The 25,134-nt window shown below is 40.6% G+C and overlaps 1 protein-coding gene across 1 annotated transcript in view; it reads right to left on the bottom strand.

Annotated features, from left to right (window-relative positions):
• The window catches only part of PTDSS2 (phosphatidylserine synthase 2), a 1,400,831-nt gene that overhangs the window by 1,007,247 nt on the left and 368,450 nt on the right, over positions 1 to 25,134 (bottom strand). The window contains exon 4 of the mRNA XM_044059082.1: positions 24,281 to 24,382. Within this exon, the coding sequence (XP_043915017.1) occupies positions 24,281 to 24,382 (102 nt within the window). The remainder of the gene's footprint in view (positions 1 to 24,280; positions 24,383 to 25,134) is intronic.

Raw genomic sequence — 25,134 nt, 5'->3', positions numbered from 1 at the left:
GTGGCAAATAAGTGGCAAATCGTTAAATACTGAAGTTAGAAAGCTGAATACCAGTTGAGAGGTCTTCAGGATGTCTTCTGCTGTATACCCCATACAGTTTCCTGTGGGAGTCATGCACAGGAGTGCATCACTTATGCCTTGTCCTTCTTGGTATGTCATAGGCTATGTTCTTGTAGCTCATTTATATTATTTCCATCTGGCCTCATGCACATCTCTCAAGCACAGATGGGATACTTGACTGCTTAGGCCGTTTCTATTTTGCACAACAGGATATTACCATGCAACCCCCCCCCCCCAAAGTACAACTCTATAAATGTCAGCCAAAGTATCTCCTGAATATGCTATAGCACTGCTTCTAAGCCATTTTTTCAAATATACTTTGAGATACTATTTATAGCATATTTTTTTCTTCTTGTTCTATATGGTCATTAGAAAGTGATCTTCATGTCACTGCTATCTGCTGCAGCAGATTATAATTTTCAAGGAAAACATAGCTCGGAAAGATGGGCATAAATTGTTATTTTATGACCTAATTTTACTCTGGTCTTTTTGCTACATATTGCAGGAATACTTATATACAGTTATCTAACTTCTTGTTACATCTGTTTGAGAATTTATTTATTCTGGCTATTCCTGCATGGTCTATTTTTTATCTGCACTTTCTGTTATTGCTACAGAGACAGTGTGTGTGTGGTGGTGATTTTTGTATCATAGTCCTCAAGACGTTTTAAGTCTTGACTACTGCATATCTGCAGCTATAGCATAGGCCAGATTATACCACATAGATTGATTGCTGACACTGCAGTGCAGCATAAGGGGGTGTGTTCCACTCCAGACTGAACCATCTTTTGGATTAATCATTACATTGAGGCACCATCTGCTTGATTTGGTGGTATCATAGATGGATGTAAAAGATCCCACTGTACCTACTGAAAAAAAGGAAAGCTCCCTTATGCCTGGCTAAGTCTCCCCTCTTAGTATAAATACCACCTCGGGTCTCCCCTGAAGAGAGGCCGCTGATCTAATGGGACTAACCTTCTCAATAAAGAATAAATAAATTAGTTTGGTACCAAAAGGATTAATTTCCTGGGGCATTCCTATGCACAGCAATCAAATATTAGGTCATTCAGTGCACTGCATTAAAAAAAGAAGAACAGAAGAGCTGTAGTGGTGCAATGGGTGGGAGAGAGTAATTCGTTATCTAACAGATACCGGTAGAGGGACACAAGTAACGTTACAGATGAAGAGCTGCTTTACATCCTCTTCCTTTTTCTATTGAAGTGGAACACAGAGGATCATGAAAAGCTGATTGTTACATACGGTAAGGGCATGTCTGTTGACCTAGAACAGTTTACTTCATCTCATGTATGCCTAGCCTATTTTCAGACAGATGGTACAATCTTGAGCTCCATTTCATAAGAAATTGAATGTCATTGGGGCATTTCCTACTGCTTGAGGACAAGCTTAGACTGGATAGGTTTTGTGCTCATTACCCATGATGAGATTTTACCCGCGGTGGGGGTGCTGCGGTAGCGTTGTCGCCTCACAGTAAGCCGCTGTCCGGTTCGATTCTCAGCTAGAGCGTCTTCTGCGTGGAGACATGCATGAATGGGCATACCTTCATTGAAGGTTGTGCGTCAGGGCTGGTAACTCGGCACGTAAAAATCAACTACCAATCATTAGCGGACCGGAGTTCCGCTGTGGCGACCCCTAACAGGGAAAAGCCAAAAGACACAACAACAACAACAAACCATGATGAGATTTTCTATAAAATGGCAAAATTCCTGTTTGGAAGAGATCCGACGCATCTAACTGGCCAGGTATATTCTTTTGTGTGTTGGCAGGCTGTGTGTCTCAGTTTGTCTGGTCACCAAGAAAGTTATATATTCTTTGAGTTTGAGATCTCTGTAACCTACCCAATGAAAGCAAAGCTATCTCTCAGTAATAAATATATTTTGAAGGTCTCATTGTCAGTTTTCCGGGTCTATATTAGAACATAGAAATTTCATTATTTCGAACATTTTAACATCGACCCCTATTCAAAGAACGTTGAAAATAGCGAAACGAAAGATAACAGAATTTTTTTCCTAGGGAAAGAATTTGGTTGTCCATTTCTGTCATTTTATTATTTTCCGCGCGGTGGTGGAAAGTTACGGGTCGGGTTCAGGTAAGTGTGCGATTGGGCGTGGGTTAGGTGATTTAGGGTTAGGGCGCGGGTGAGGTGAGTGTGCGATAGTGATGGACCTTAGGGTTTAGGTTAAGGTAAGTGGATAGTTAGTGGTGTTTGTACAGTTTAGTGTAGGGTTAGCTGCAAGATTTTGGGTGTATGTGTGTGGATTGCTGTTTGTTTGGTGTGCTTGTGTTGTGTGTATGTGTTTTGGAACAGCGAAATTTTTCCCTAGGAAAAAACTCGCTGTTCTGAATGTTCGATGTTGTCAGCGTTCGCTGAATAGGGGTCGATGTTAGAACATTCGAAATAATGAAATTTCGATGTTCTAATATAGACCCCACTTTTCCATGTAAACCAAGATTTTTGGAGCCATATTTTCTTATTTCGCTGGAAGGAAGTAACAGGGCAAATGTCAATGATTTTGGACAATATTTCTTGCTTTGTCAGTCATGTGTAGAATTTAGGTCAGAGGAAGGTCTAAGTAATGTATGTGTTATACTACTGTTACTGGATTAGTCTGGTCTTTTCCTAACAGATTGGTAATGAGTCAGTCTTGCATTACACCTGCATCAGGAATCTAATGAATGTCTACTCATCAGGTTATGTGCAGCAACTATCACCTTTGTCTGAGCATGCAGAAAGTACAGTTTTGTACCTACCATAAATGTAGATGTCCGAGAGGTATGCATCTGCAGTCCTAACATATGGGTTGTCCTGCCTCAGGCAGCCCTTCGGTCGACCGGATTCCAAAGTCTGGGTCTGGCCTCGGCTGATGTCGCACTTCACCCGACGTCATAGCTGCTGTGAATTGGGTATAAAGGCATCAGCCGACCCCATTTTCCTCAGTGTTTCTTGCCCCAGATGCCAGGTGCCCTCTAGGAAGGCTAAATTTGGATAAATGCAAATGATTCCAAACAGTAGAGAGCAAACAATATAAAACTGTATATACATATATACAAACAAATACACCATAATAGATTCCCCCAGCTAGCTACAAGATGGGTAAATACCCTAGGAGTACCACAGAGGGGAAGGAGGGTGGGTAATCCTGACTGCAGATGCATACCTCTCGGACATCTACATTTATGGTAGGTACAAAACTGTACTATATCCTTCAAGGATGCATCTGCAGTCCTAACATATGGGTAGAATACCATAGCCAATCTGGGGGAGGAGGCACTAAGATAAAGATGGTGTAGTTAAGATCCCTTGCAAAACAGCAGTCGCAAAACCTGCTCGGGATCTGGAGTATAAAGGAAGATTATAATGCTTGGCAAATGTATGCACGGAGTTCCAAGTAGCAGCTTCTAAAATGTCTTTGGTAGCCACTCCTCGTAGGAAAGCTGTAGTGGTGGCTGTAGCCCTTGTGGAGTGAGGCCTGATATTTTCTGGAGTTGTCTTTCCATGAAAAGAGTAGCAAAATCTAATGCAATTTCCTATCCATTTTGAGAAAAAAATAAATAAAATAAAATAAAATAAATTGTCTGTTTTGAATTTGCTTTTCCTTGCATTCCTGTTGCATATGCTACCAGAAGCTGGTCAGTTTTTCTGTTGGTCTTAGTAGCGTAATTGCCTGTGCACATCCAAAGTATGTAGTAGTCTTTCCCCCCTGTTCTGTGGGTTGGGGAAGAATGTTGGTAAGTGAATTGCTTGGTTTAATGATACTCGGGAGACCACTTTTGGCATAAAAGTAGGGTTAGTTCTCAAAGACACTCTATCCTGATGGAAGATAAGGAAGGGCTGTACTGCCATTAAATGCCTGTAACTCAGAAACCCTTCTTGCTGAAGTGATTGCAAGCAGGAAAGCAGTTTTCCAAGATAAGAACTGTAATTCTGCTGTTGCTGCTGGTTCGAAAGTGGGAAGTGTTAACTTTTCCAGCACAAAGTTAAGGTCCCATGTAGGCAAAGGTGGCTTCCTTGGAGGCTTTACATTTTTAATTCCTCTCAGAAACTGCCTGAGTAGAGGATGAGAGAAGACTGGAGGATCCATGTTGTATTCTGCTGAAATTGCTGATGCATGAATCTTAATGGAGGAGTAAGACAGGCCATTGTGGAAAAGTTCTGCTAAGTATTCCAGGATGTTAGCTATGTTTGCTAATGATACATTTTCTCCTTTTGCTGCACTCCAAATGAGGTATCTTTTCCATTTGGCTGAATAAGTCTTCCTTGTGGAGGGTCTGCGAGCCTCCAGGATAATGTCTTTAACCCTCTGAGATAAATCTGGGTTATTTTGTTTTATGTAATATTCCAAGCAGCTAGCTGTAGTGTTTTCAAGTTTGGATGCAGGGTCTTGTAGTTGTTCTGTGTTAGAAGTAATGGACATAGAGGTAGAGGCCATGCGTGTGTCCGAGACATGCTCCTCAGTAGCGGGTACCAATGCTGCCTCGGCCAATCTGGAGCTATCAGGATTATCCTCGGGTGATCTTCTTTGATCTTCAGTAGGACTTTGTACATCAAAGGAAGAGGTGGGAATGCATATGCTGTCAGGTTTTCCCAACTAAAGGATAGGGAGTCCACCTTCCAAGCAAGTGGGTGGAATGTTCTTGTGCAGAATTTCTTCAATTGGTGGTTGTGTGGGGATGCGAACAGGTCTATTTCTGGTAGTCCCCATTTCTTTGTAATGGTTTTGAAGATATCTGGATGCAGCATCCATTCGTGAGCATCCGTGGTAGTTCTGCTTAAGGTGTCTGCTAGTGAATTTTCTTTTCCTGGCACGAATTCGGCCTGGAGTTGAATGTTGAGGTTCAGGGCCAAGTTCCACAGGTCCATTGCCATCCGGCATAGAGGATATGAGTGTGTACCTCCCTGTTTGTTGATGTACCACATGACTGTGGTGTTGTCCGTCCTTATCAGCAAGTGACCTTGTTGAAGAAATGGTCTGAATGTCTGGATTGCATGTTTCACTGCCAGCATCTCCTTTTGCTTTATGTGTAGATTCAGCTGGTCTTGTGTCCATAGGCCTTGTATGCACTTGTCCACCATGTGCGCCCCCCAGCCTAGGTCTGAGGCGTCCGTGGTGATGGTCTGGTTTGGATGAGGTTTGTGGAAAGGCAATCCTCTGTTTGACTGACAGGCCTGAGTTCACCACAGGAATTCTTGCTTCAGGCATGGAATTATTGGAATCTGGGCTTCTAGACTGTGCTTGTGTTGACACCATACATTCCTTAGGTACCATTGCAACTTTCTCATATGCAGCCTGGCATGCGGAGTCAATATTATGCAGGATGCCATGGCTTGCAGGACTTTCCTTGCGGTAAGCTGGGTCTGTGTTGTTAATGCCATGAAATAGAGTGGTAGTTGCTTTTGTTTTTCTTCTGTGAGAAATGCCATCTGATTTGATGTGTCCAGTTCTGCACCCAAGAATGTTATCCTTTGGGATGGTACCAGCCTTGACTTTTTCATGTTGACTGTGTATCCCAAGGCTTGCAGCAGTTGTATAACCTTTTCCAAATCTTTTGTTAATTTGGTCTTGTTGTCCGCTTGTATTAGGCAGTCATCCAGGTATGGGTAAATCTGAATTCCCTGAAGCCTGCAATGAGCAATTACTGATGCCAGGCATTTTGTGAATACTCTGGGCGCAGTAGATAAGCCAAAGGGCAATGCTGAGAATTGATAATGCTCTGATCTTGCAAGAAATCTGAGGTGCCTTCTGCAATCTGGTCGTATAGGGACGTGCAGGTATGCCACCTTGAGATCTAGAGTCACCAGCCAAGACTCCTTGCCCAGCATGGGAAGAAGTTGCTGTAGGGTCAGCATTTTGAATTTTGGAACAATGAGATATGTGTTCAGAGCGGACAGGTCGAGAATAGGCCTCCATTGATTTTCTTTTCTTGGTACAAGGAAAAGTCTGGAGTAAAATCCTTGTCCTTGTTCCATAGGCGGTACCTTTTCTATAGCTCTCATCCTTAGTAGTTGGTTGATCTGTCTTAGAGCGTTTGTTTTTTGGCTTGGTGGTAGGTTTGGCATTCCTCTCTTTTTTGGTAGAGTGTGGAAGTGAAACCTGTAGCCTTTGTCTATTGTCTGTAAAATCCATTTGTCTCCTGTAATGTAATGCCAGTTTACGGAAAATAAGGCTAGCTTTCCGCCCAAGGGTGCTTCCAGTTGTTCCCTGGTAGGCGGCATCAGAGCCAAGTCATTGTGTCTGTCCTGTGGAAGTGGTTGTAGCTGAATCTGTGGCAGTACTTCTCTGGTTGTTAGGCTGCCACTGACGTCCCCTGTAGGTACACCTGGATTGACCTCTGCCTCTAGGGCGCCTATTTCTGCCTCTCTGTGCTCTGGAGGTGTCTGGAAAGGACCAATTGTTCGAAGGCCAATTTCTACTAAACCTCGGAGGTTGGACCTGTAAGAAATCCTTGATTGTTTGGACAGATTTTGCTTTTTCTTCCACCTTCTTTAACACCTGCTGTGCAGGGGAGCCAAACAAACTTTGTTTCTCCATAGGAGCATCTAGGAGCTTTGACTTAACATGGTCTGGTAAGGATTGCTCTTTTAACCAGGCATGCCTTCTAATCACTGTTCCAGTCATAGCTGATCTAAAGGAAGCCTCCAGTGCATCACAGCCACATTTTAAGGAATGGTTACTGACCTGCTGAGTGTTATGTACCAAATCCTGAAGGGACTTACGGTCTATAGGTTCAGGAGAGGACAGTTTTTTATTTAGCTGGTCTAACAAAAATTCCTGGTACTGAATCATGTGAAATTGACAGTTTAAGGCCCTGGCCGAAAGAGTAGCAGAAGTATAAACTTTTTTACCCCATCTCTCTAATGCTCTAGATTCTCTTTCAGAGGGGAGGGGGTTTTTTGGCAGAGGCAGCTGCTACAGCTTTGGGGCCCTGAGAAATGGTTTCAGGATCTGTGATAGGAGCCTTATACAAATGGAAGTGTGTATCCGGGACCCTGTGATATCTGTCGGGCTTGGCAGGGGCCGGAGGGAGAGAATCAGGGGCAGTACAGGCATCATTATATGCATCATCAACAACTGTCAGTACTGGAGGAATGGCTAAAGGCCTATGCTGTGGTAAATGTAAAAAGGTCCTTAGCCTTTTCCTTGAATCTGAAAAATCTTGGCCCTGCCATTGAAAATGTTCTCTCATAGCATGTAAGGTTTCCCCAAAAGAAAATTCTTCAGGAGGAGAGGCAGAAGGAATGGAGTCTTCTGCATCAGAATCCTCGTAAGGAGAGTATGGGCCTTCCAGAGGGTCTGAGTTATCTGAGTCATCCGAGGAATAGTCTGTAGAAACAGGATCCGGGGGCTCAGTTCTAGGCCTCTTCTCTGGAGGGGGTTGAGAGGCCCTGTCTGGGTGAGGTTGGGATCCCCTGATCAAAGAAATGAGATCCTCAGCCAGGCTGAGCATTTGGGAACTAGAGGTAGGCCTGTGTGAGGGGGTTTTAGCAGGCAAGGCCTTCTGGGCCTAAGCAAGGAAGGCAGTAAGAATGGAAATCCTTATGAGGTATTTATTTCCCACAAGTTAAACAATTATTTACTTTTTCTGACATCGGCTGAGGCAAGAAAGGGTCCCCAACGGGGTACTTAGCTTTTTAGAAGTCTTCGGTAGTAGAAATCTCTGGATCTGACCGACCGGCACTTGCGAACAGCTTCTGCTTCGGGCACCATGCGGCAAGAAAGACTGAGGAAAATGGCGTCGGCTGATGCCTTTATACCCAATTCACAGCAGCTATGACATCGGGTGAAGTGCGACATCAGCCGAGGCCAGACCCAGACTTTGGAATCCGGCCGACCGAAGGGCTGCCTGAGGCAGGACAACCCATATGTTAGGACTGCAGATGCATCCTTGAAGGACATCCACTGAACTGCAATTCATAATCACATTACTCATTTACAGTGTGTGTAGTTACAGTATAACAACGATTAATTATCAATTGTCAGGTACAACTCTCAGCAGCTGCCACTGTTATTCACATTACTAAAAGTTCTTATCACACTGATGAATGCACATGACAGACTTTGGTTTCTGTCTATGTGGAGTCATGCTCCCCCCCCCCCCGTATTTTTTTCATATTTTGGTAAATAACTCTGCTAGGGAAGACGTCAACATGCCAAGTAAGACCTCAATTTGAAGCCAGTATTACTCCTTACAACATGATAGAACTGTGTCTGTATGCTGTACACATGTACAGAAATCTGAGTTTTTTAAGGGCTAAGGTTATGAAAATTGATATTTTTTTCATAGGCTGGTACTAGGCTATCGGCCCTAAGGCCTATACAAGCCTAGCCATAACAATTCCCTGGATATTTCTTCCCACAATATTTACTTCCCTGGACCCCTGTCTAGCAGGGTGACTAACGTGATCCCCAGGGTGAATTTCCCATCTCCCATCCAATCATCAGGGTTCCTTTTGAAGAGGGCCAAACAGGCGCTCTGCTTGACATGTATGGGCAAGTCTATTGCAGACTCTGGGAAGTCTCTGGGTCAGAAAACTATCCTCCAGCATGTTTTGTTCATTGTGATGATAAGGTTTAGATCCCTGGAGTGTGTGGCTCTGAGGGATTGGTATTTCTTTAAGTGTAGTATGTCCAACAGCTCTGGGTTTGACATGGCCTTGGATGTTAAGCAGAGACTGCCTCTGGGTACATGATATGCTACAGAGTATAGCTGGAGCTTTTTATAATTCATATTTTAGTAAACGACATTGCTAAGGAAAGATGTCAATGTGCTAACTAATACCTCATTTTGAAGACAGTATTAGTCCTTACAACATGGTAAAAGAACTGTTTCTATATGCTGTACACATATACAGATATCACAGTTTATTCTTGTAGGATTATGAAAATTATACATTAGCAATACTTCTCATTATTATGCCCATATCTTTGTAAGGGAGTATGGTGATGACACATATAATGCATCATTTTGAAGCTGACATTGAGCCACACAACTTGTACACTGATATGTAGTCTCTGTCTGTTACAGGTGATGAGATATTATGCTTTACTAACCAAGTATGAGAAATATGATATTAATCATATTTCTGTGACTATCTCAGTAAAGGAGCATCACACAGTAATGGTTAATGTTTCCTTTTAAAGCTGATATTCAGACAAACAAATTAATTACAAATTGTATGGGTCTGCATGGTATAGTCTCAGAGATATTGTGATTTGTTTTACCAAAAAGGTAAGAAAATATCCATAATATCAGCATTCCTTGGCAAATATTTAATAATGACTTAGATATGCACAGTCAACATTTACACTGTTGGAAAGGTCAGTGTCTGCTGAACAACTTTTTCATTTACATTTTTAGTCTAGCTCTTATAGTTAAAGATTTATGAACATTTGTTTTCTGTATGGTATTACAAATGGATTATCTGAAAATGAACTCAGGCTGCACTGTTGTTCCTATAGTGGAAGTAGGTAGCATTTTCTGAGCTGCTCTGGAGTGAATGAGTTAGGTTTTGTTTTCTCTTCAAGTGGGTAGCTGGTTTTGAATGAATGGGTGCCGACGTCTGGGTGGATGGAAGTGTAGGAGTAGGGCCTTCCTACCATGGTTCCCCTACGCCATCAGGGTCTGATGGCTTATTAGCCTCAGCGGACGTACTTAAAAGTTTCTGCCATCCCAGTTTCCACTGAGGTTCCCAAGCCTCGCTTGGAAACAGAGGTCTGAGAAGATCCCGAGCTTTCAGCAGTCTCAAGAATCTGCTCAGACGCCCGAGGCGCAGCGTGGGAATCCGGCCTGATTTTCTTGGCCTTCTTCCACGGCGACTCATTCTGCCCTTCCATACAGAGCAGGAGACGTCACAGCCTTTGGTTTTCTAAATACAGCATTAACGTGGCCAGACGGCTGTGAAGTGTTTTAGGGATGAAGGATTTGCAAATGTGGCAGGACGTATGGTTGAAGGCCTCACCTAAGCAAAATACTCACTTTTCACGTGCGTCCTTGTGATGAACTGGTCTCCCACAACCACACTTCCCCTTTCTAGTGGACATGTACATCTTGGCAATTAACAAAAGACAAAGAAAACCCAACAGGGTAATTATCTGTAGCACACCAGACTACAAAGCCAGCGAAAAAGATGCCACCAATCTTGTATTAAATAGTTTATTCACACTGAATAACACTCTGGCGTCTCGGCACAGCCTTCCTGGAGTTACAAAATATGCCACACCATACATCCATATATATACACACATATATTCACTTAAATACAATTAATTAAACAATCCTCTAATTAATCAACCATCAATTAAAACACTCATATATACATTTTAAAGGAAATAAAAACATGTATTAACTTCAAACAAAGAGGGTATGATGAAAATGTTATTTTAGATGCCCTTCATAAAATAATAAATACCAGCTTACTTCATAATAGGCCTTTAGTAAATAAGTTAAATAGAAAAAGAGAATTTAATACTGTGCAGGAGTGTAGAAAAGTTTATTTTGTTACTGTATATAATATCCTAAGTGAGAAAATCATTGATGTCATTACATATTATTGGCCCTATTTAATTAATATGGAAGGGGTAAAAAATCTTTGTAGAACTGCAAATATCTCTTTTAAAAGAAGTAAAATATTAAAGACATGGTGGTAGACAATGGATTTGTTTCACCTGGTGAATAATAAAGCCTACACGTTGTGGAATGTGGCACCTTCCCTTGTGGAAGGTGTTGGGTCTGTCCGCACATTACTAAATGTTTTGAAAAAAATAAATGGTGTAAAATTTTGTTCCACTTCTGCTTTTTCATATATAACTAAATCAGTGGTATATGCTTTGTCTTGCCCCTGTAATTTAATTTATATAGGGGAGACTAAAAGAATATTCAAGCTACGGTTGCAAGAACATATTAAGACATATAAAAAATAATAATGCTATGAGCCCTATTGCTTTACATTTTTTTTACTTGCCATAGTAGTGACTTTTCACTGTTAAAAGCTTGTATTTTGGAAAACATTTCAGAAACAGATGAAGTGTTAATGAAAAAGAAATTATTGTTCAAAGAAACTTTATATTTTTTAAAATTTAATACACTGTCTCCAGCAGGTATATATATATACATATATATATATATATATATATATATATATATATATATATATATATGGATGTATGGTGTGGCATATTTTGTAACTCCAGGAAGGCTGTGCTGAGGAGTCAGAGTGTTATTCAGTGTGAATAAACTATTTAATACAAGATTGGTGACATCTTTTTCACTGGCTTTGTAGTCTGGTGTGCTTTAACACTTGCTTGGTGTTTTTTTATAATTATCTGTAGCAATAGACTGAAGCGGTCACCTAATCTTTAGCGGTTGCTTTTATCATTCGTCTGAGAATTAGTGATCTGCATTCCAAACTGGCAAACAGGAATCAGACGTTCACTGCGGCAGAAAAATTCTTAAGAGGGTACGTGCAGACGTCACTTTTATCCCCTATGTCGGTTTATGGCTCTGACAGAGGAGGTCACACGTACCCTCCTGGACCAAAGATTTTGGTATACTGGCCGGATGTCGGTGCTGCAGGCAGCAACCCCCCCTACTGTAACAAATACTGCAACAGCAACCCCCCTACTGTAACAAATACTGCAACATGAGAATAGAAGGACATCCAAAGTACTTTGTACTTTAGCAGACAGCAGCCAGAAACAGGAGTTGAAACAAAGTTGTTTCATGCCCTTCTGCTATTTACTTGTCAGTGCTGTTTGCTTTTAGTGCTAACCCAACCTTAACACGTAGGAGAGATTAACAATTGCCAAGCATCCCTTTAAGCGTTAAAGTCAGGTCTCAGCTACAGCAGCTCTGAATCAGAATTCAATTTAGCCATTTTTTTAATTTTTTTTTTTTAAGCATGATCACAGTGCTCCATGCACAACAAAACATTTCAAGTACTCTTGCATGGGTTCCAAGCTGTATCCATGCTGTATGGGAATGGCACTTTGATAGGAAATACACCCCGGGGATCACTTCTGTGGCTCTGCTCGACAGGGGCACAGGAAAATAACTTTCTTGGGTGGCGTAAGCCAGGGAATCTTGTTGGCTAGGCTTAATTAGGCCCCTGGGCCGATAGCCTAGTACCTACCTATGAACCTATGCCTGCGTGGATACATATGACGGTCAGTATGTCACCTGTCTGCTAAAGGACTAGGCCAAGTGAACTACCACAGCATGGCCACATCTGTTTTTAAGAACTGGCAATTTTATGACAGAATGGTTTATTTGTGCAACATCAGCCCTGTCAGAGCCTTGCTATGTTGATACTTACACATATTTAATCCTATCAGACTGCATTGCACAATTCCTGTATCCTAACCATAAATGTAACACAGTAATTTTACTTGTAAGGTGATTACAGTTTATGCACGGTCCCTCCAGTGGAACCCAGGTAAAATTAGTAATTTCCAACCACATCAACATGTTTGTGATGATACATGGTTCACATTTGCTCTGAAACAAAAACTGAAGACGTCCAACAAGGATGATGTGAAATAAAAACATAGGTGTGTGAAGCAAAGGAAGAACAGATACAAGAATAAAAAAGTGCACCAAAGCTGCATCAGGATTTCACTTTAATGCAAATAAAAACCACATTAAGTGCTTTCGTCTGTCCAAAGGAGACGAAGTCCTGATGCAACTTTGGTGCACTTTTTTATCCTTGTAATGCTGTGAAATAAATTAACATTCAGAAAGTCAGAACTTGGGCTACTTTTACTAGGTGTGTAAACTACCGGCCACTAGTTGCAGTGCTTTTCAACCTTAATCAATTATATCCATTCTAATAAATAGGGTGCCAAAAAGTAACCAAATCCAAGATGGAATACTCTTAACAAAATAAAGTCAAGATGACAGTAAATCCAACCCCCACCTAGATATGTTATACACACACACTATTACACTGCCCCTGTTATGCCAAATCCATTGACTGTTTATCTGTCATAAAACAGAAGGTGTCAATCACATCTGTAAACTGCCTTTTTATTCAACTACAGCCAGCTTACTGACAGTACACATCAGATGCCTCATTGTGATTAAAAAGAAGCGCACAAATGCATTTCAATTTGTTTCACTCAAACTCATATGAGACCTGCCACGCCAAATCCGTACATTAAAATGATCAAACAATAGCAGTGGTCAATCACTTTCAACACATTGTCTCTGCACCCATCAATTTTAGCCACTTCATTGTGTACATCTCAGATATCAAATTGCAGAAGAAACTTTACAAGGACTGGCTCCAGAAGAACACTCTTAGCTGGAAAGAAATTTGTTTGGGCATTGAGGAACCAATGGACCTGATTTAAACACTTAATTGCTAATTTAAAAGTAGAAAACCTGGGAAGAGATACAGAAACAGTAATGTACATTACCTCTACAACCATTTTAAGAAAGCATCCCCCTGGGGCAATAGAAAGCTAAGAAACATAGTATATTCTGCTTCATTATTAAGCAGAACAGACGTAAGTGTTCACAAAAGACAAACTATTCTGACAACTCTCGTGTATTGTGTAGGTTCCTGCTGCCAGGATTACATCACCGGCACTCAAAAGATCAGTGACTAAGAGTGACAATTTCTTATGAAATCCTGTTATATAGACAAGCAAACTCTCATAATAGAGCCCTAGTTAAAGGATATAGTAAAGACTGTCTAAGCAGATATTTTTATTGCCATTCTAACAAACAAGGACAGACACAGAAGACAGCTCTTGAATCCTTAAACACAGGCAAAGACAGGACCAGACAGACTGCTCATGGAGTTGATCATCCTGATGAAAAGCTGACCACTTTCTTCAAATGAGAGGTGTTCCAGCTATTTGCAAGAAAGCCATAACCTCCATGACCTTGTTACTTGGGATGAAGCTTTTTTGCTGTTAGTGCCCTATAACATATTTCAGTTATAAACCATAAGTTTTTATAACTGTTTGGGCTTTGCGGCTTGGAAGGTTGTCTCTACCGCTTGATCCACATCATTATGCATATGTACTAGTCAGACAAGCATTCAGTTATGTTAAGACATTAATGATTAATGCTAAATTTAACTGAAGTAGGACTGGGTATCTCCCTTGTTGATATCTAGTTTAAATACAGACAATGCATATTATACTCTAGAGTATTTTTTTTTCAGATGGTTTTATAAATCAACATTCATATTAAATTTCTTTAGGAAGACAAAGGAGCTTAAGGAAGGGTTAAAATACGGGTGAGATGATGTAGAAGTTGGCAGTAAAATGAGGCATAATACAGGGATGCCAATATTTCCACTCATTTGCTCTCTACCTGCAGAAATGTTAGAAGGGTACCAGAGTAAGAGCATCACATATTCAAGGGTGTAGAGTCCACAATTTCACTTTCAGGCAACAATCTGCAAGTTTATCTGGGGTATCCTAACAATTACCTAAAAGTCTTACTGCACTAGTCAGAAAGGTTTGGTACACTAATATCTGGTTAGTAAATCAAAACTGAAGCAATACAGTTTAACTAGACAAATACTCTTAAGTATAAAGGAGAATAATCAATATTCATGAAAGCATGAGTAATTAATATACTAGGTTCAGAGTCCAGGACCTCAGTGGAATATGCGAATTATGCTGTTTCGTACAACTAAGAAAGAAAAAAAAAAAACACTTCTTTCTGCCCACTGGAAGAATCCATTAAATTTCATACTTAAAAGTATTCTATGCATAACTCACTCCCTTCTCTTGGTACTACTTTCAATTTATTTTATTTTTATATACTTAAATCAGGAACTAATTTATTATGGAATGGCAAACTCAGCCCCTTTGCAGAAAACCACTCCATTTCTGATAAGGCAAATTTGGAAGCCTATCATTTAAAAACTGCACTGCAGATCTAGTTAAGTTATTTAAAATTTACAGACAAGATGGTCAGAGATCTACAGAACAGACCAATGGCTGCTGACTTAACTAGGCACAAGAACATTTTTGGCTGGCTTTCTTAACCTAGAGCCAGTAGGGAAAGGCAACTTGCAGCTTTCCTTGCCTAATGGAAACCATGAAGTGGGCTCATGGACTGAATAAAGTTGAACTGGTTCGAGGAAGTAAAATCAACAAGGCTTTCAGTAGAACTTAGGGAGGCAAAAAGACTGAAGACTGGATGACAAAAATACAAAGTCATGAGTACCGGAAACAGCTTTTTTTGGATAAAGAATTATTCACATGAGAGCAACTTAATGATAAATTTGTGTTCCAAAATCATTTAATTAGATGCAAACAACTAATACATCTTGTAAACTAAAGTGGACTGGATAAACCTGTGTAAAACAGCATAATAGACTGTACACCTTGTGCCCTCTAGAAACATCTGGTCAAAATTTAAATATATGACAAATTTAAATTACAGCAACATGGTTACATATGCAGTGTCTTGAGGGGAGCTCTGGAAAAGGACCTCAAGATCTGCCTGCTAGAAAGCAAAGGGACAAGCTCTGGATCCTTTCTAAATATACCTGTAGGTCAAGTTTTCATATGGAGACATCTTCAAAATTAAATTATTTTTACACACAGAAAATTATTTCCACATCAGTTCAGCCCAAGCGATAGAAAGTGTGCTTAAGGAGTTTTAGGTAGATGAATCAATACATCGTAATACTGTAGCCTACCAGAAGTGTTTAAGACATGAATGATTTGTATCAGTGTGAGTTTGGACGAAGCATTTAAACAAAGTTAATACAGTAATGCTGAATGCAAATAGAGAAAAAACTCACATGTAACCAACTTCAAAAGAGCAAAGATTTAGAAATATGGCAGACTATTCTTTACTACAGTAACTATCCAGAAAGAGCACCACTGAATTCTTCAGAAAATGATAAACTGGCATAAACAGAATGGAAAAAAATATGAGTGAGCACTTTTCAGTCTTTTTATCTTGGCAAGAAAGACATTGCTATACACACGGAGCTGAGTGGAGAACCAGCACTGACTGCAACTCTGATCTGAGATATATAACAATAAGTATCCTGTTTTTCTTGGCTTATTTATACTGGTTATTGCTTCTAGCAGTTTACATATAGCACTTCTTACTGCTTTGCTGCATACTTTTTACTGTATTTTATTGCTATTTTCTGTACTTGTTAAGCAGCTATTTGTTTGTTCTGATTTCCTGCTAAGGAGTGTATCATATAACTGATTTGTTTTCAGTTAAAAGCATTCTGTAGAGTCTCCTTGCTCTTTTATCTGTTTGAAAACTTTCATTTTGTGGCTCACTGCTGTGATAAACATTATGTAGTGTTTCCTGTCTAAAAGAGTGTAGGCTACTAGCTTTAGTATTGTTCTCCATCCTCCCTCCCTGTTGTTGTCTTGCTGTTATACTTGGTGGCTTTGCCCGCCCCTACTGTAAATGTGATCTGGGACACTCCCCCAAGTCTAGTATCATTAGCTCATTCTACCCAATACGGAGAGAACATCTGAGAAGACCAACCCACTTAGGTTCTTTCCTTCTGTTCCTCCTTTCTCCCTTTCTTACAAAAAAAAAAATAGCCTGAATCTCCTTGTGTTCCGACTGTGCTTCTCAAACATTTTGGAAATGTAGTCTATATTTCTGTGCATTTATTAAAACGGTATTTGCCTTAATACTGCTACAACTCAAGTGCCCTAGGTTGCACTGCATCTGAATTGTTTTAGTGTGTTTTAGCTGCTTTTCTGTATATACAGACTTTTCTGTATATGTAGACTAGCTACTTATTCTACTGTATTACTGCCTCTTAAATCGTTTTTCAGTTGTGCACTTGCCTTGCTTCATTCAAAAAGTTTTAAATTGCTCATTTTGTAGAGTTTTAATTGCATTTACTGTTTAGGGCTACACACTCAAGTACATTAGCCTTTTCTGTGTTTATTTACTGTATTATTGCATTCTTTAGCCTGTTTTAACCCACCCAAAACAAAACAAAATATACTATCTTGTTTGCTCGTTTCCTGCCTTTCCTAGCTAGTATAGTCCAGACCCTAGGCTTTGCTGGTTTCAGGACTTTATTTTCTGTGTTCAGAGCTATCCAGACCTTACTGTGGTAGAGGGAAGTCCTACTGCTTACCAGTGGGAGTGGTGAGCATTGTACTGCCTATCTAACACTAGAGAAGTGGTTTCCAGCTTTGAAATTGCAATTTTATTAGCTATTTTGGGCTGATTTCTATCCCTTTCGACTTTTTGGCTTAAAAATTAGTGTGTTTGCGCATTTTCCGCATCGTGCAGCACAGCGGGGATACAGCTAAACTATTCTAGGTACCAGAAAGTCTGCTCTTCAAATTTTCCCTTAGAACTAGCCGGTTTCTCAGTAGTAGCACTAAAACCTAAACCCCTGTGATTTGCACTTGCTCTAGAACCTGCTGGAAAGCACTAGGAAGCCTTAAACTGAAAAGAAAGCACTCAACTCTCCTTGTTAATAAGGACAAATTAATTGTAGGCACTAAACAGCCTACAATTGCCAAGTACCTTGCAAAGGTAAGGGAAAAAAGCTCTTGTACTTTACAAAACAAGCACATAAACAGGCATGTCCAAGGGTCAGCTTCCAGTGACTTCTCCTGTCCACCTGGTGAATCTGGGCATACTGGGGCAATGCAGCAAGTGCCTCATGTACACAGACAAACCTCTCCTTCTACCACCCAACACTATAATCTGGGAGAGATGCACTTACACAGCCAAACTGGAAGCAAAGCTCTCTCCAGCCAAGATTGTGCTAGACAGTCAGGAGGAAAAGGTTAACACCTGCACTACACCTCAAGCAACACATAGCCCTTCAAAACCCACACCATCAACACCCATACATAGTAACACTAAACCCACATATGTGGAGGCCCTTAACATTAACCTGCCCAAGCAACAAGGACCTCTGAAGCTGAAACGCAAACACCAGTCACAGCCAAAGTGGCACATTGCTCACAACACCAGTGTGCCACCCAACAACAAACAGCCCCTAAGGCAAGACAACGTACCCAACACTTAAGTCATAGGTGACTCTATAGTCAGGCATACTAATGTCCCACTCACCAGGCAGAGCAAGGAGAAAATTACACTCAGCTGCCTGTCGGGTGCCAGGATCCGCCACATTACACATGCACTCAAGTCACTCCACAACAAGTACAAATACGACTCTGTCATTGTCCATGTTGGAGTGAATGACTTGAGACGTACCTCCCTGGACTACATGAAAAGAGACATGGAAGAGCTCTCGGATCCTGTGGTCCAGGCAGGTATGACCCTAGCCCTGAGTAGCATCCTGCCTTTGCCCAGAATGATACCACAGTATAAGGACAAAATGCTTGACTTCAACAATTGGCTAAGCTTCTGGTGTCATTCAAAGGGAATCCAGTATCTGTCTGCCTCGGATGACAAGATCGACAAACCATGATGCTTTGCCAGAGATGGTCTGCACCTGTCATCCCTGGGATTCAAGTTACAGGCTAAAGCTCTTGCCACCCCTATAGTGCCTTTTTTAGGCAAGGTTCAAAGGACAAAACCACCACCATAACAGATACAAGCATGCAAAATCTGAAGGTAATGCTACTCGACGCTAGAAGTTTAAACCTCAAAATGCACGCTCTCGAGGCACTCTTAAAAATGGAGAACAGCGATATCTGTGCAGTAACTGAGACCTGGTTCAACACTCCAGGGAGCATCCCTGCAATACCAGGCTACAACTCTTAACAAACTTTTCGGCCACCAAACCAAGATGGAAACACTAAAGGTGGAGTGTCTATATTCACCAAGGTAATTCGCACCTCCAGGCTAGTTGCCCAACACAATGCATCTGAAATTCTCCGGGTGCAACTAACACTAGGAAAGACTACAATCCAAACTGTAGCTTGCTAGAGATCCCTCACCATGCCCCAAGATTCTCACTACATACTGGAAAATATTAAGATACAACCAAGCAACATAATACTGGGCGATTTCAACTACCCTGCCATTAACTGGGAAAACTACTTGGGTACCAACAATTTTTCCCAATGATTCTTGGAATTCATAAATTTCAACACCCTGGATCAACTAATCCACTGTCCCACCAGGGGCTCCAATATCCTAGACCTGGTCATTACCAACATGGGAGACAGATGCTCCACACCAGTGGTCACCCCCTCATTGATGAGGTCTGACCATAAGCAAATCACCCTTGGCATCCACATTCCACCCCCACCCCCCAGTAAGGAAACCTCTGTAAAAAAGCTTCTCTAAAGCCAACTTCATGCTACTTAAGTCAAAAGTGACAAACGTCAAGGCACCCATGCAGATGGGAGCTGAAAGTTCGACTGCCGAATCCTACACTAATGCACTGTACGAGCACATCCACTTGTGCAAGAATCGTGCCATCTGAAATAGAACCAAGATGCTCTCCTACAAAAAAAGGAAGCCAATCTGGTGGTCCCCTGCCATAAACAAACTATACAACAGAAGGAAAAAAATGTTGCAGAAAAGAGGAAAATCCCAGGATGCAAAAAACTCCCTTACCAGCCTCAGTAAGAAGCTGAGATCACTCATAAAATCCTCCAGAGCTAGTTACGAAAATAAAATTGCCAAAGATTACAAAGACAACCACAAGGCATTCTATAGTTATGTCAAGAATCTAAATGGCAATGCTCAGATCTGCTCTGAGCTTCAACAGAATGGCATTAAATATAATGATCCCAAGGATATTGCCAATATCCTGGAAGATCGATTTAGTGCCAACTTCACCCCTCCTCTCACCCCCTAAAGGGCCCATTTCAATATTAAAAGATTGCCAAATTCCGGTAATCACGGCCACACAGGTAGAAACTGCACTCTCCAAAGCTAAAAATACAGCATCCATGGGACCAGGTGACATCCCGGGCTGTGCATTACATGAACTACAAAATGAAGTGGCACCTCACCCAAGTGTCATGTTTAATCATAGCCTCACCTCAGGATTCGTGCCCAAAGAGTGGCGCACAGCTGCAGTTATCCCACTCCACAAGGGAGAGAGCCATCTTGGACCTCGGGAACTACCGTCCCATCAGTCTGACGAGCCTGATCTGCAAGGGCATGGAACGCATTATCATGGAACTTATAAACAAAGACATTGGCAACCTTCAAACACTGGACCCCACCCAGTTTGGGTTCGTGAAGGGCCGATCTTGTCTCCTGAACCTGACTGACTTCTTCGGATCAGTCTTCAGAGCTGGGGACGAGGGTAAGGCGGCCCTCACAGCTTATCTGGACCTCGCCAAGGCCTTCGACACCACCCCACACTCTAGAATCATAGATAAACTTACTAAGCTGGGCATAAATCCCTACGTCACTCGATGGGTTGCCAGCTGGCTTACTGACAGAGCCCAGACTGTAAAAGTAGCAGACTCCAAATCCAGGTCCAGACAAGTGGAGTACCTCAGGGTTCAGTCCTGGGATCGCTCTTGTTTGGCATCTACTTCTCTGAAGTACAGGCCAACACTAAGGGACTCTGGCTAACCAAGTTCGCAGATGACTGCAAACTGGAAGCCATTACTGAATCCCCAAATTATGCAGATATTCTACAAAAGGGCCTTACAGAAACAGATGCTTGGTGCCAGAGCCATGGGCTCAAGCTTAATGCCAAGAAATGTATAGTTATCCCCTATGGAAAATCCATGTACCCATGAATTACCACACAGGTGGCAGTACACTAAACACCGAAAGTGTGATGAGAAACAGGGACACAGGTGGACAGTGGTCTCACCTTCGATAACCACATCACCCCAACAGTCAGGAAATCCTTCTGTGTGGCACACCTCATCACAAAGGGCTTTTCATCCAGAAAAAAGGAGGTCATTTTCCCACTGTACTCATCCCCCATTAGACCCATTATAGAGTACAACTCCCCATTTGGTATGTACCTCAAAACATCTACAACAGCTGGAAAGGCCACAGAAATACCTCACTAAAAGAATCACAGGCCTAAAGCAAATGCCCTATGCGGACCGTCTAAAAAACCTCCAGCTATACTCTGTGACATATCGTCTACTCAGAGGCGATCTCTGCTTAACATACAGGGCCATGTCAAACCCTGAGCTGTTGGACATGCTACACTTAAAGAAATACCAATCCTTCACAGCCATACACTCCAGGGATCTAAACTAGGTCACCACAATGAACATAACATGCTGGAGGGATAGTTTCCTAACCCAGAGACTCCCCAGTCTCCGGAATAAACTGCCCATACATGTCAAGCAGAGCGCCTCCTTGGCCCTCTTCAAAAGGAACCTTGACGATTGGATGGGAGCTAAGAAATTCACCCCGGAGATCATGTCAGTCGCCCTGCTGGACAGGGATCCAGGGAAGTAAATATTGTAGGAGGAAATATCTGGGGAATTGTTTGGCTGGGCTTGTATAGGCCCTAGGGCCGACAGCCTAGTACCAACCTATGAACCTATTTACTAGGAGACAGAAAACTAGAACTACCTCCACAGGAGAAGATGCAAAAACAGACGTGGGTATAAAGCTTGGAACCTCAATGGAATATGTCACTACACATTTCAAAAAGTAAAAGGGGAAGCTCACACAAATGCCCTCTTTGGATTCTAGCGGTGATTTAGGAGCCTGATTAATAATGCAATTAATCACTGTAAGGAAATGCACCAGAGTATCCAAGGTCTTATGTTTGGCTGTGGCACTCAGCCTACCACTGCAGCCTACAATAAACGTACACAAATTAAACTGTTAATTTATGACAATGTGGCTTTCTTAACCAATGTTTTACTAAATTTATACAAGATTAAGCCAGGTTTAATGCCAGTAAGCACACAGTTTTACAATTTGGTAAGGGAAATGACTACTACCTGTATGCAAAAAATAATCAAAGTCTTCCAACAGAACAAAAAGGGAGAAATCTGAGAGCAACAGGTAATACGCAACTTTAAATGCAACAATCAAATTTAGCGAGAAGGTGCTATGTGTTAGCGACATTCTTAGGATGACTAATTGTAGGTCTAAAGAGGTGCTGAATCCACTGAATAGAGCCTATATGTTAGGCATGTTATAGAATACTTCAGATCAATGTGTTTATACAACCTGTGACCAATTCAAAGACTTATTTATTTATTTTTAACCAGAGATGTTGCTGCTATTACGAATATCAGCTTTTAAAGAAAGGGTAAGAAAAACGGACTCTCTGCGGTCAGCTATAGACTACTTAAGGAGCGCCTCATTCCAATATTTAAAAGATTTAAAGGCAAGTAGTCAGCCCCTTTGTTGAGCGCAGCATACATCTCCCATGAATAACCCACCAGGAATAACCATCTGGGGTTGATCTCAGAGACAGAATTAGAGTTTATTTTTATGTACATGAGTACATTTGTGGAATACATTTCACACTTAAAATTCCGAATATTCTCTGCTTTGAGTTTTACACTCCATATTCAGTTTTGTTTTTTATTTTTTTACTGTACGCGGATTAGTCTACAAGTTGCAGCAGTCACCATGTCAACTAAGTGCTACCTTTTGAAATGCTAAATTCAAGGAGTCTAATACAAATTAAACAATTTCTCTATAGCATTAAATTTTGTCATTAAAAACATGAGGAAAGGCCTCTACTCTTCAATTCTTCTGAATGCATTTAGTTTAATATACTGTCAATGCAATTTTAAAATACAATTATGTTCTTCAATTCGCCATGTCTCAAGCTGTATCACTGTTTTTCAAAAACTGTACCTCTGCTTCTGAATATTTAATGACATTCAACTAAGACATTTAAAAAAATAACTCATTTCTGTGGATTCACCTCACTATTGACTGATCTCCTGTTGCCTTTTTCCTGGCTGGGAACTCTATAAATATTTTTTTTTACTCAGATTTGCTCCTATTCAAAAATAATATCATCTCTAATTACTACAGTTAGGTAGTTATGAACATTTTAATCAGATACTTCTAAAGCAAAATTTCAAAGTGTTGTTTCAAGAACGTCTAGAATTAAAAACACTGCAACCACAGCTGACACTCTAATGAAGAGGGATAATGAGGCAATTAGGGTTAGTCACTAAATCAAAATAACCAGAATGAGGTACTGCAACTAAATGCTGCATACATGCACCACACAATTAGCAATATTATAAGAAAAAGCCTACTTCAGCTGTGTCCTACAGATTTAAACAAAGTATAAGGAGTTATGAAAGCCCCCCATTCTCTGTCCTACTTTACTAACTTCCATGACCATAAATTTGAAGCAATGCTCAGCCATGGTATTCATAACCTATTTCTCCAGACCATTAATATTATTACATATCCGGATGTTATGTTCCCTGATCTTGTCTCTTAAATGTCTGTTTTCCTAATGTAAAACGATTTTCAAACAACACAGTAAGCTAAGTAAATAATGTATTCTGTGTTGAATGTAGCTGCCATGTTAACTATAAACTTCCTCCCAGTCACTGGGTATAAAACTTGACCATTGCTGTCAATATAGGAGCAAAAATGGATACTTTGCAACACCTATAAAAACGCAGGCAATGCTTTTATTGTCTGCCCTTGTGTGAAAATGTTATAAGCTTATGGGATTAACATAAATTGACTTTGGTCTGAAAAAGCTGGTTGAGGTTACCTGTGAAAGCACTAACCATTTATTAAAGTTACAGCCTGGTGTTTCAGTATGTGTACATTTTTGTTTTTATCAATATTCAAAATTAGCTCATCTTCCAAAAAATACTAATAACTTTTGTAATTTCTTTTTTATTTTAGTTAAGAGAAAACTGCCTGGGCCACTTCCACTAAGAGAATCATTTACATCTCCATAACACTGTAATGAAGATAAGGAACCAGATTAGGGCTATGAATATGGATTTCAATACCTTTTTTTTTTTTTGGGGGGGGGTTAATACCCTGTACTGTTTTCCATACTAACACACTCGTGTAATTTCATTCCACATTCAACTTGAATTTACTGCCAACTAAATTTTAACACAGCAAACAGACATAAATGAACCAACACTTTGAAACAGAGCACTAAAATAAGATAGGCACCAGTAAAATTATGCATCTACTTGCTGCTGAATACTGCTTTCAAAATTTATTTTAAAATAATGTAAGCACACAAGCAACTTCCAGCACCAAACGTTGCCTTACCAAAACAAATCAGACTGCAATTTCAATGATACTAAAGAAAAAAATGTTTCATATCAAAGTTGAAGTTTAAGTGTTAGCATAAAATTAAGAAATAAGCATTTACCTTTTAGTGTTATAAGCAGTATCTTGAGGGATTTCTTCAAACAGACTTACATACCCAAGAGCACAGGTAAGAATAAATAGGACAGTTAATGTGTGAGCTCTCCTGTAATTGAAAATAAGAAACATGATTACATATAACAAGCAGCAAATCCTTAACATTTAACAGTTCACTGTATTAAAACATTTTATATCTATGGGCTAATCAAACATGTCTCAGCTGCAACAACAGGAAAAATACTGTCATCAGCTGCTAATAGTAATACACAAAGTGAAATAAGTAGATCTGTGATTAGTAGTGAATGCACTAAAACAAGCTCATAAACCTCAGTGATTTTATATATCTAAAACAATGCAGACACCCCAGTATAATAAGTTTAGCCATTTCTGCACAATTTTCATACACAAAATAGTTATGCACACATTGTAACAGACTGTGGAACTGAAATGTAGTGCAGTAGCTGGTTTGCATCCACCTTTTCCCCTCCATTTGTTAAGACGGCAAGCCTTTAATCTCATGAAAAGCTGAAATGTTGCGGCCACTCTTAGCAAGGGCAGTCAATAAGCAAGACTTTTTTTGTACGCAGTTTTTCCATTTTATTTTGAATGAATCTTTACATGGGATTGGCAGATTTAATATTCAGGCTGGGTGGCAAGCTAAGTTGGTTTGTGAAACAGTGGTACAGCTGACGGTGTGTCTTAAGAATCATGGCCAGCTCTGGAGGTACCTTCAGCTGCATGGATTCATAGTAATATGCAGTACCTTGAGATCCTTTATTATTTTTCTTTTTTTATGGTAGAATTGGTATATTTTTAGAGAAAGGACTTTTCAATTTTTGTATTATTTAGTCAGCTGAT

The sequence above is a fragment of the Protopterus annectens genome, chromosome 17.part0 (assembly GCF_019279795.1).
Source record: "Protopterus annectens isolate FY-2018-M chromosome 17.part0, PAN1.0, whole genome shotgun sequence".
In the NCBI taxonomy this organism is placed as follows: Eukaryota; Metazoa; Chordata; order Ceratodontiformes; family Protopteridae; genus Protopterus; species Protopterus annectens.
The sequence above is the reverse complement of the archived record's forward strand: the minus strand, read 5'-3'. Positions and strand labels throughout refer to the sequence as shown.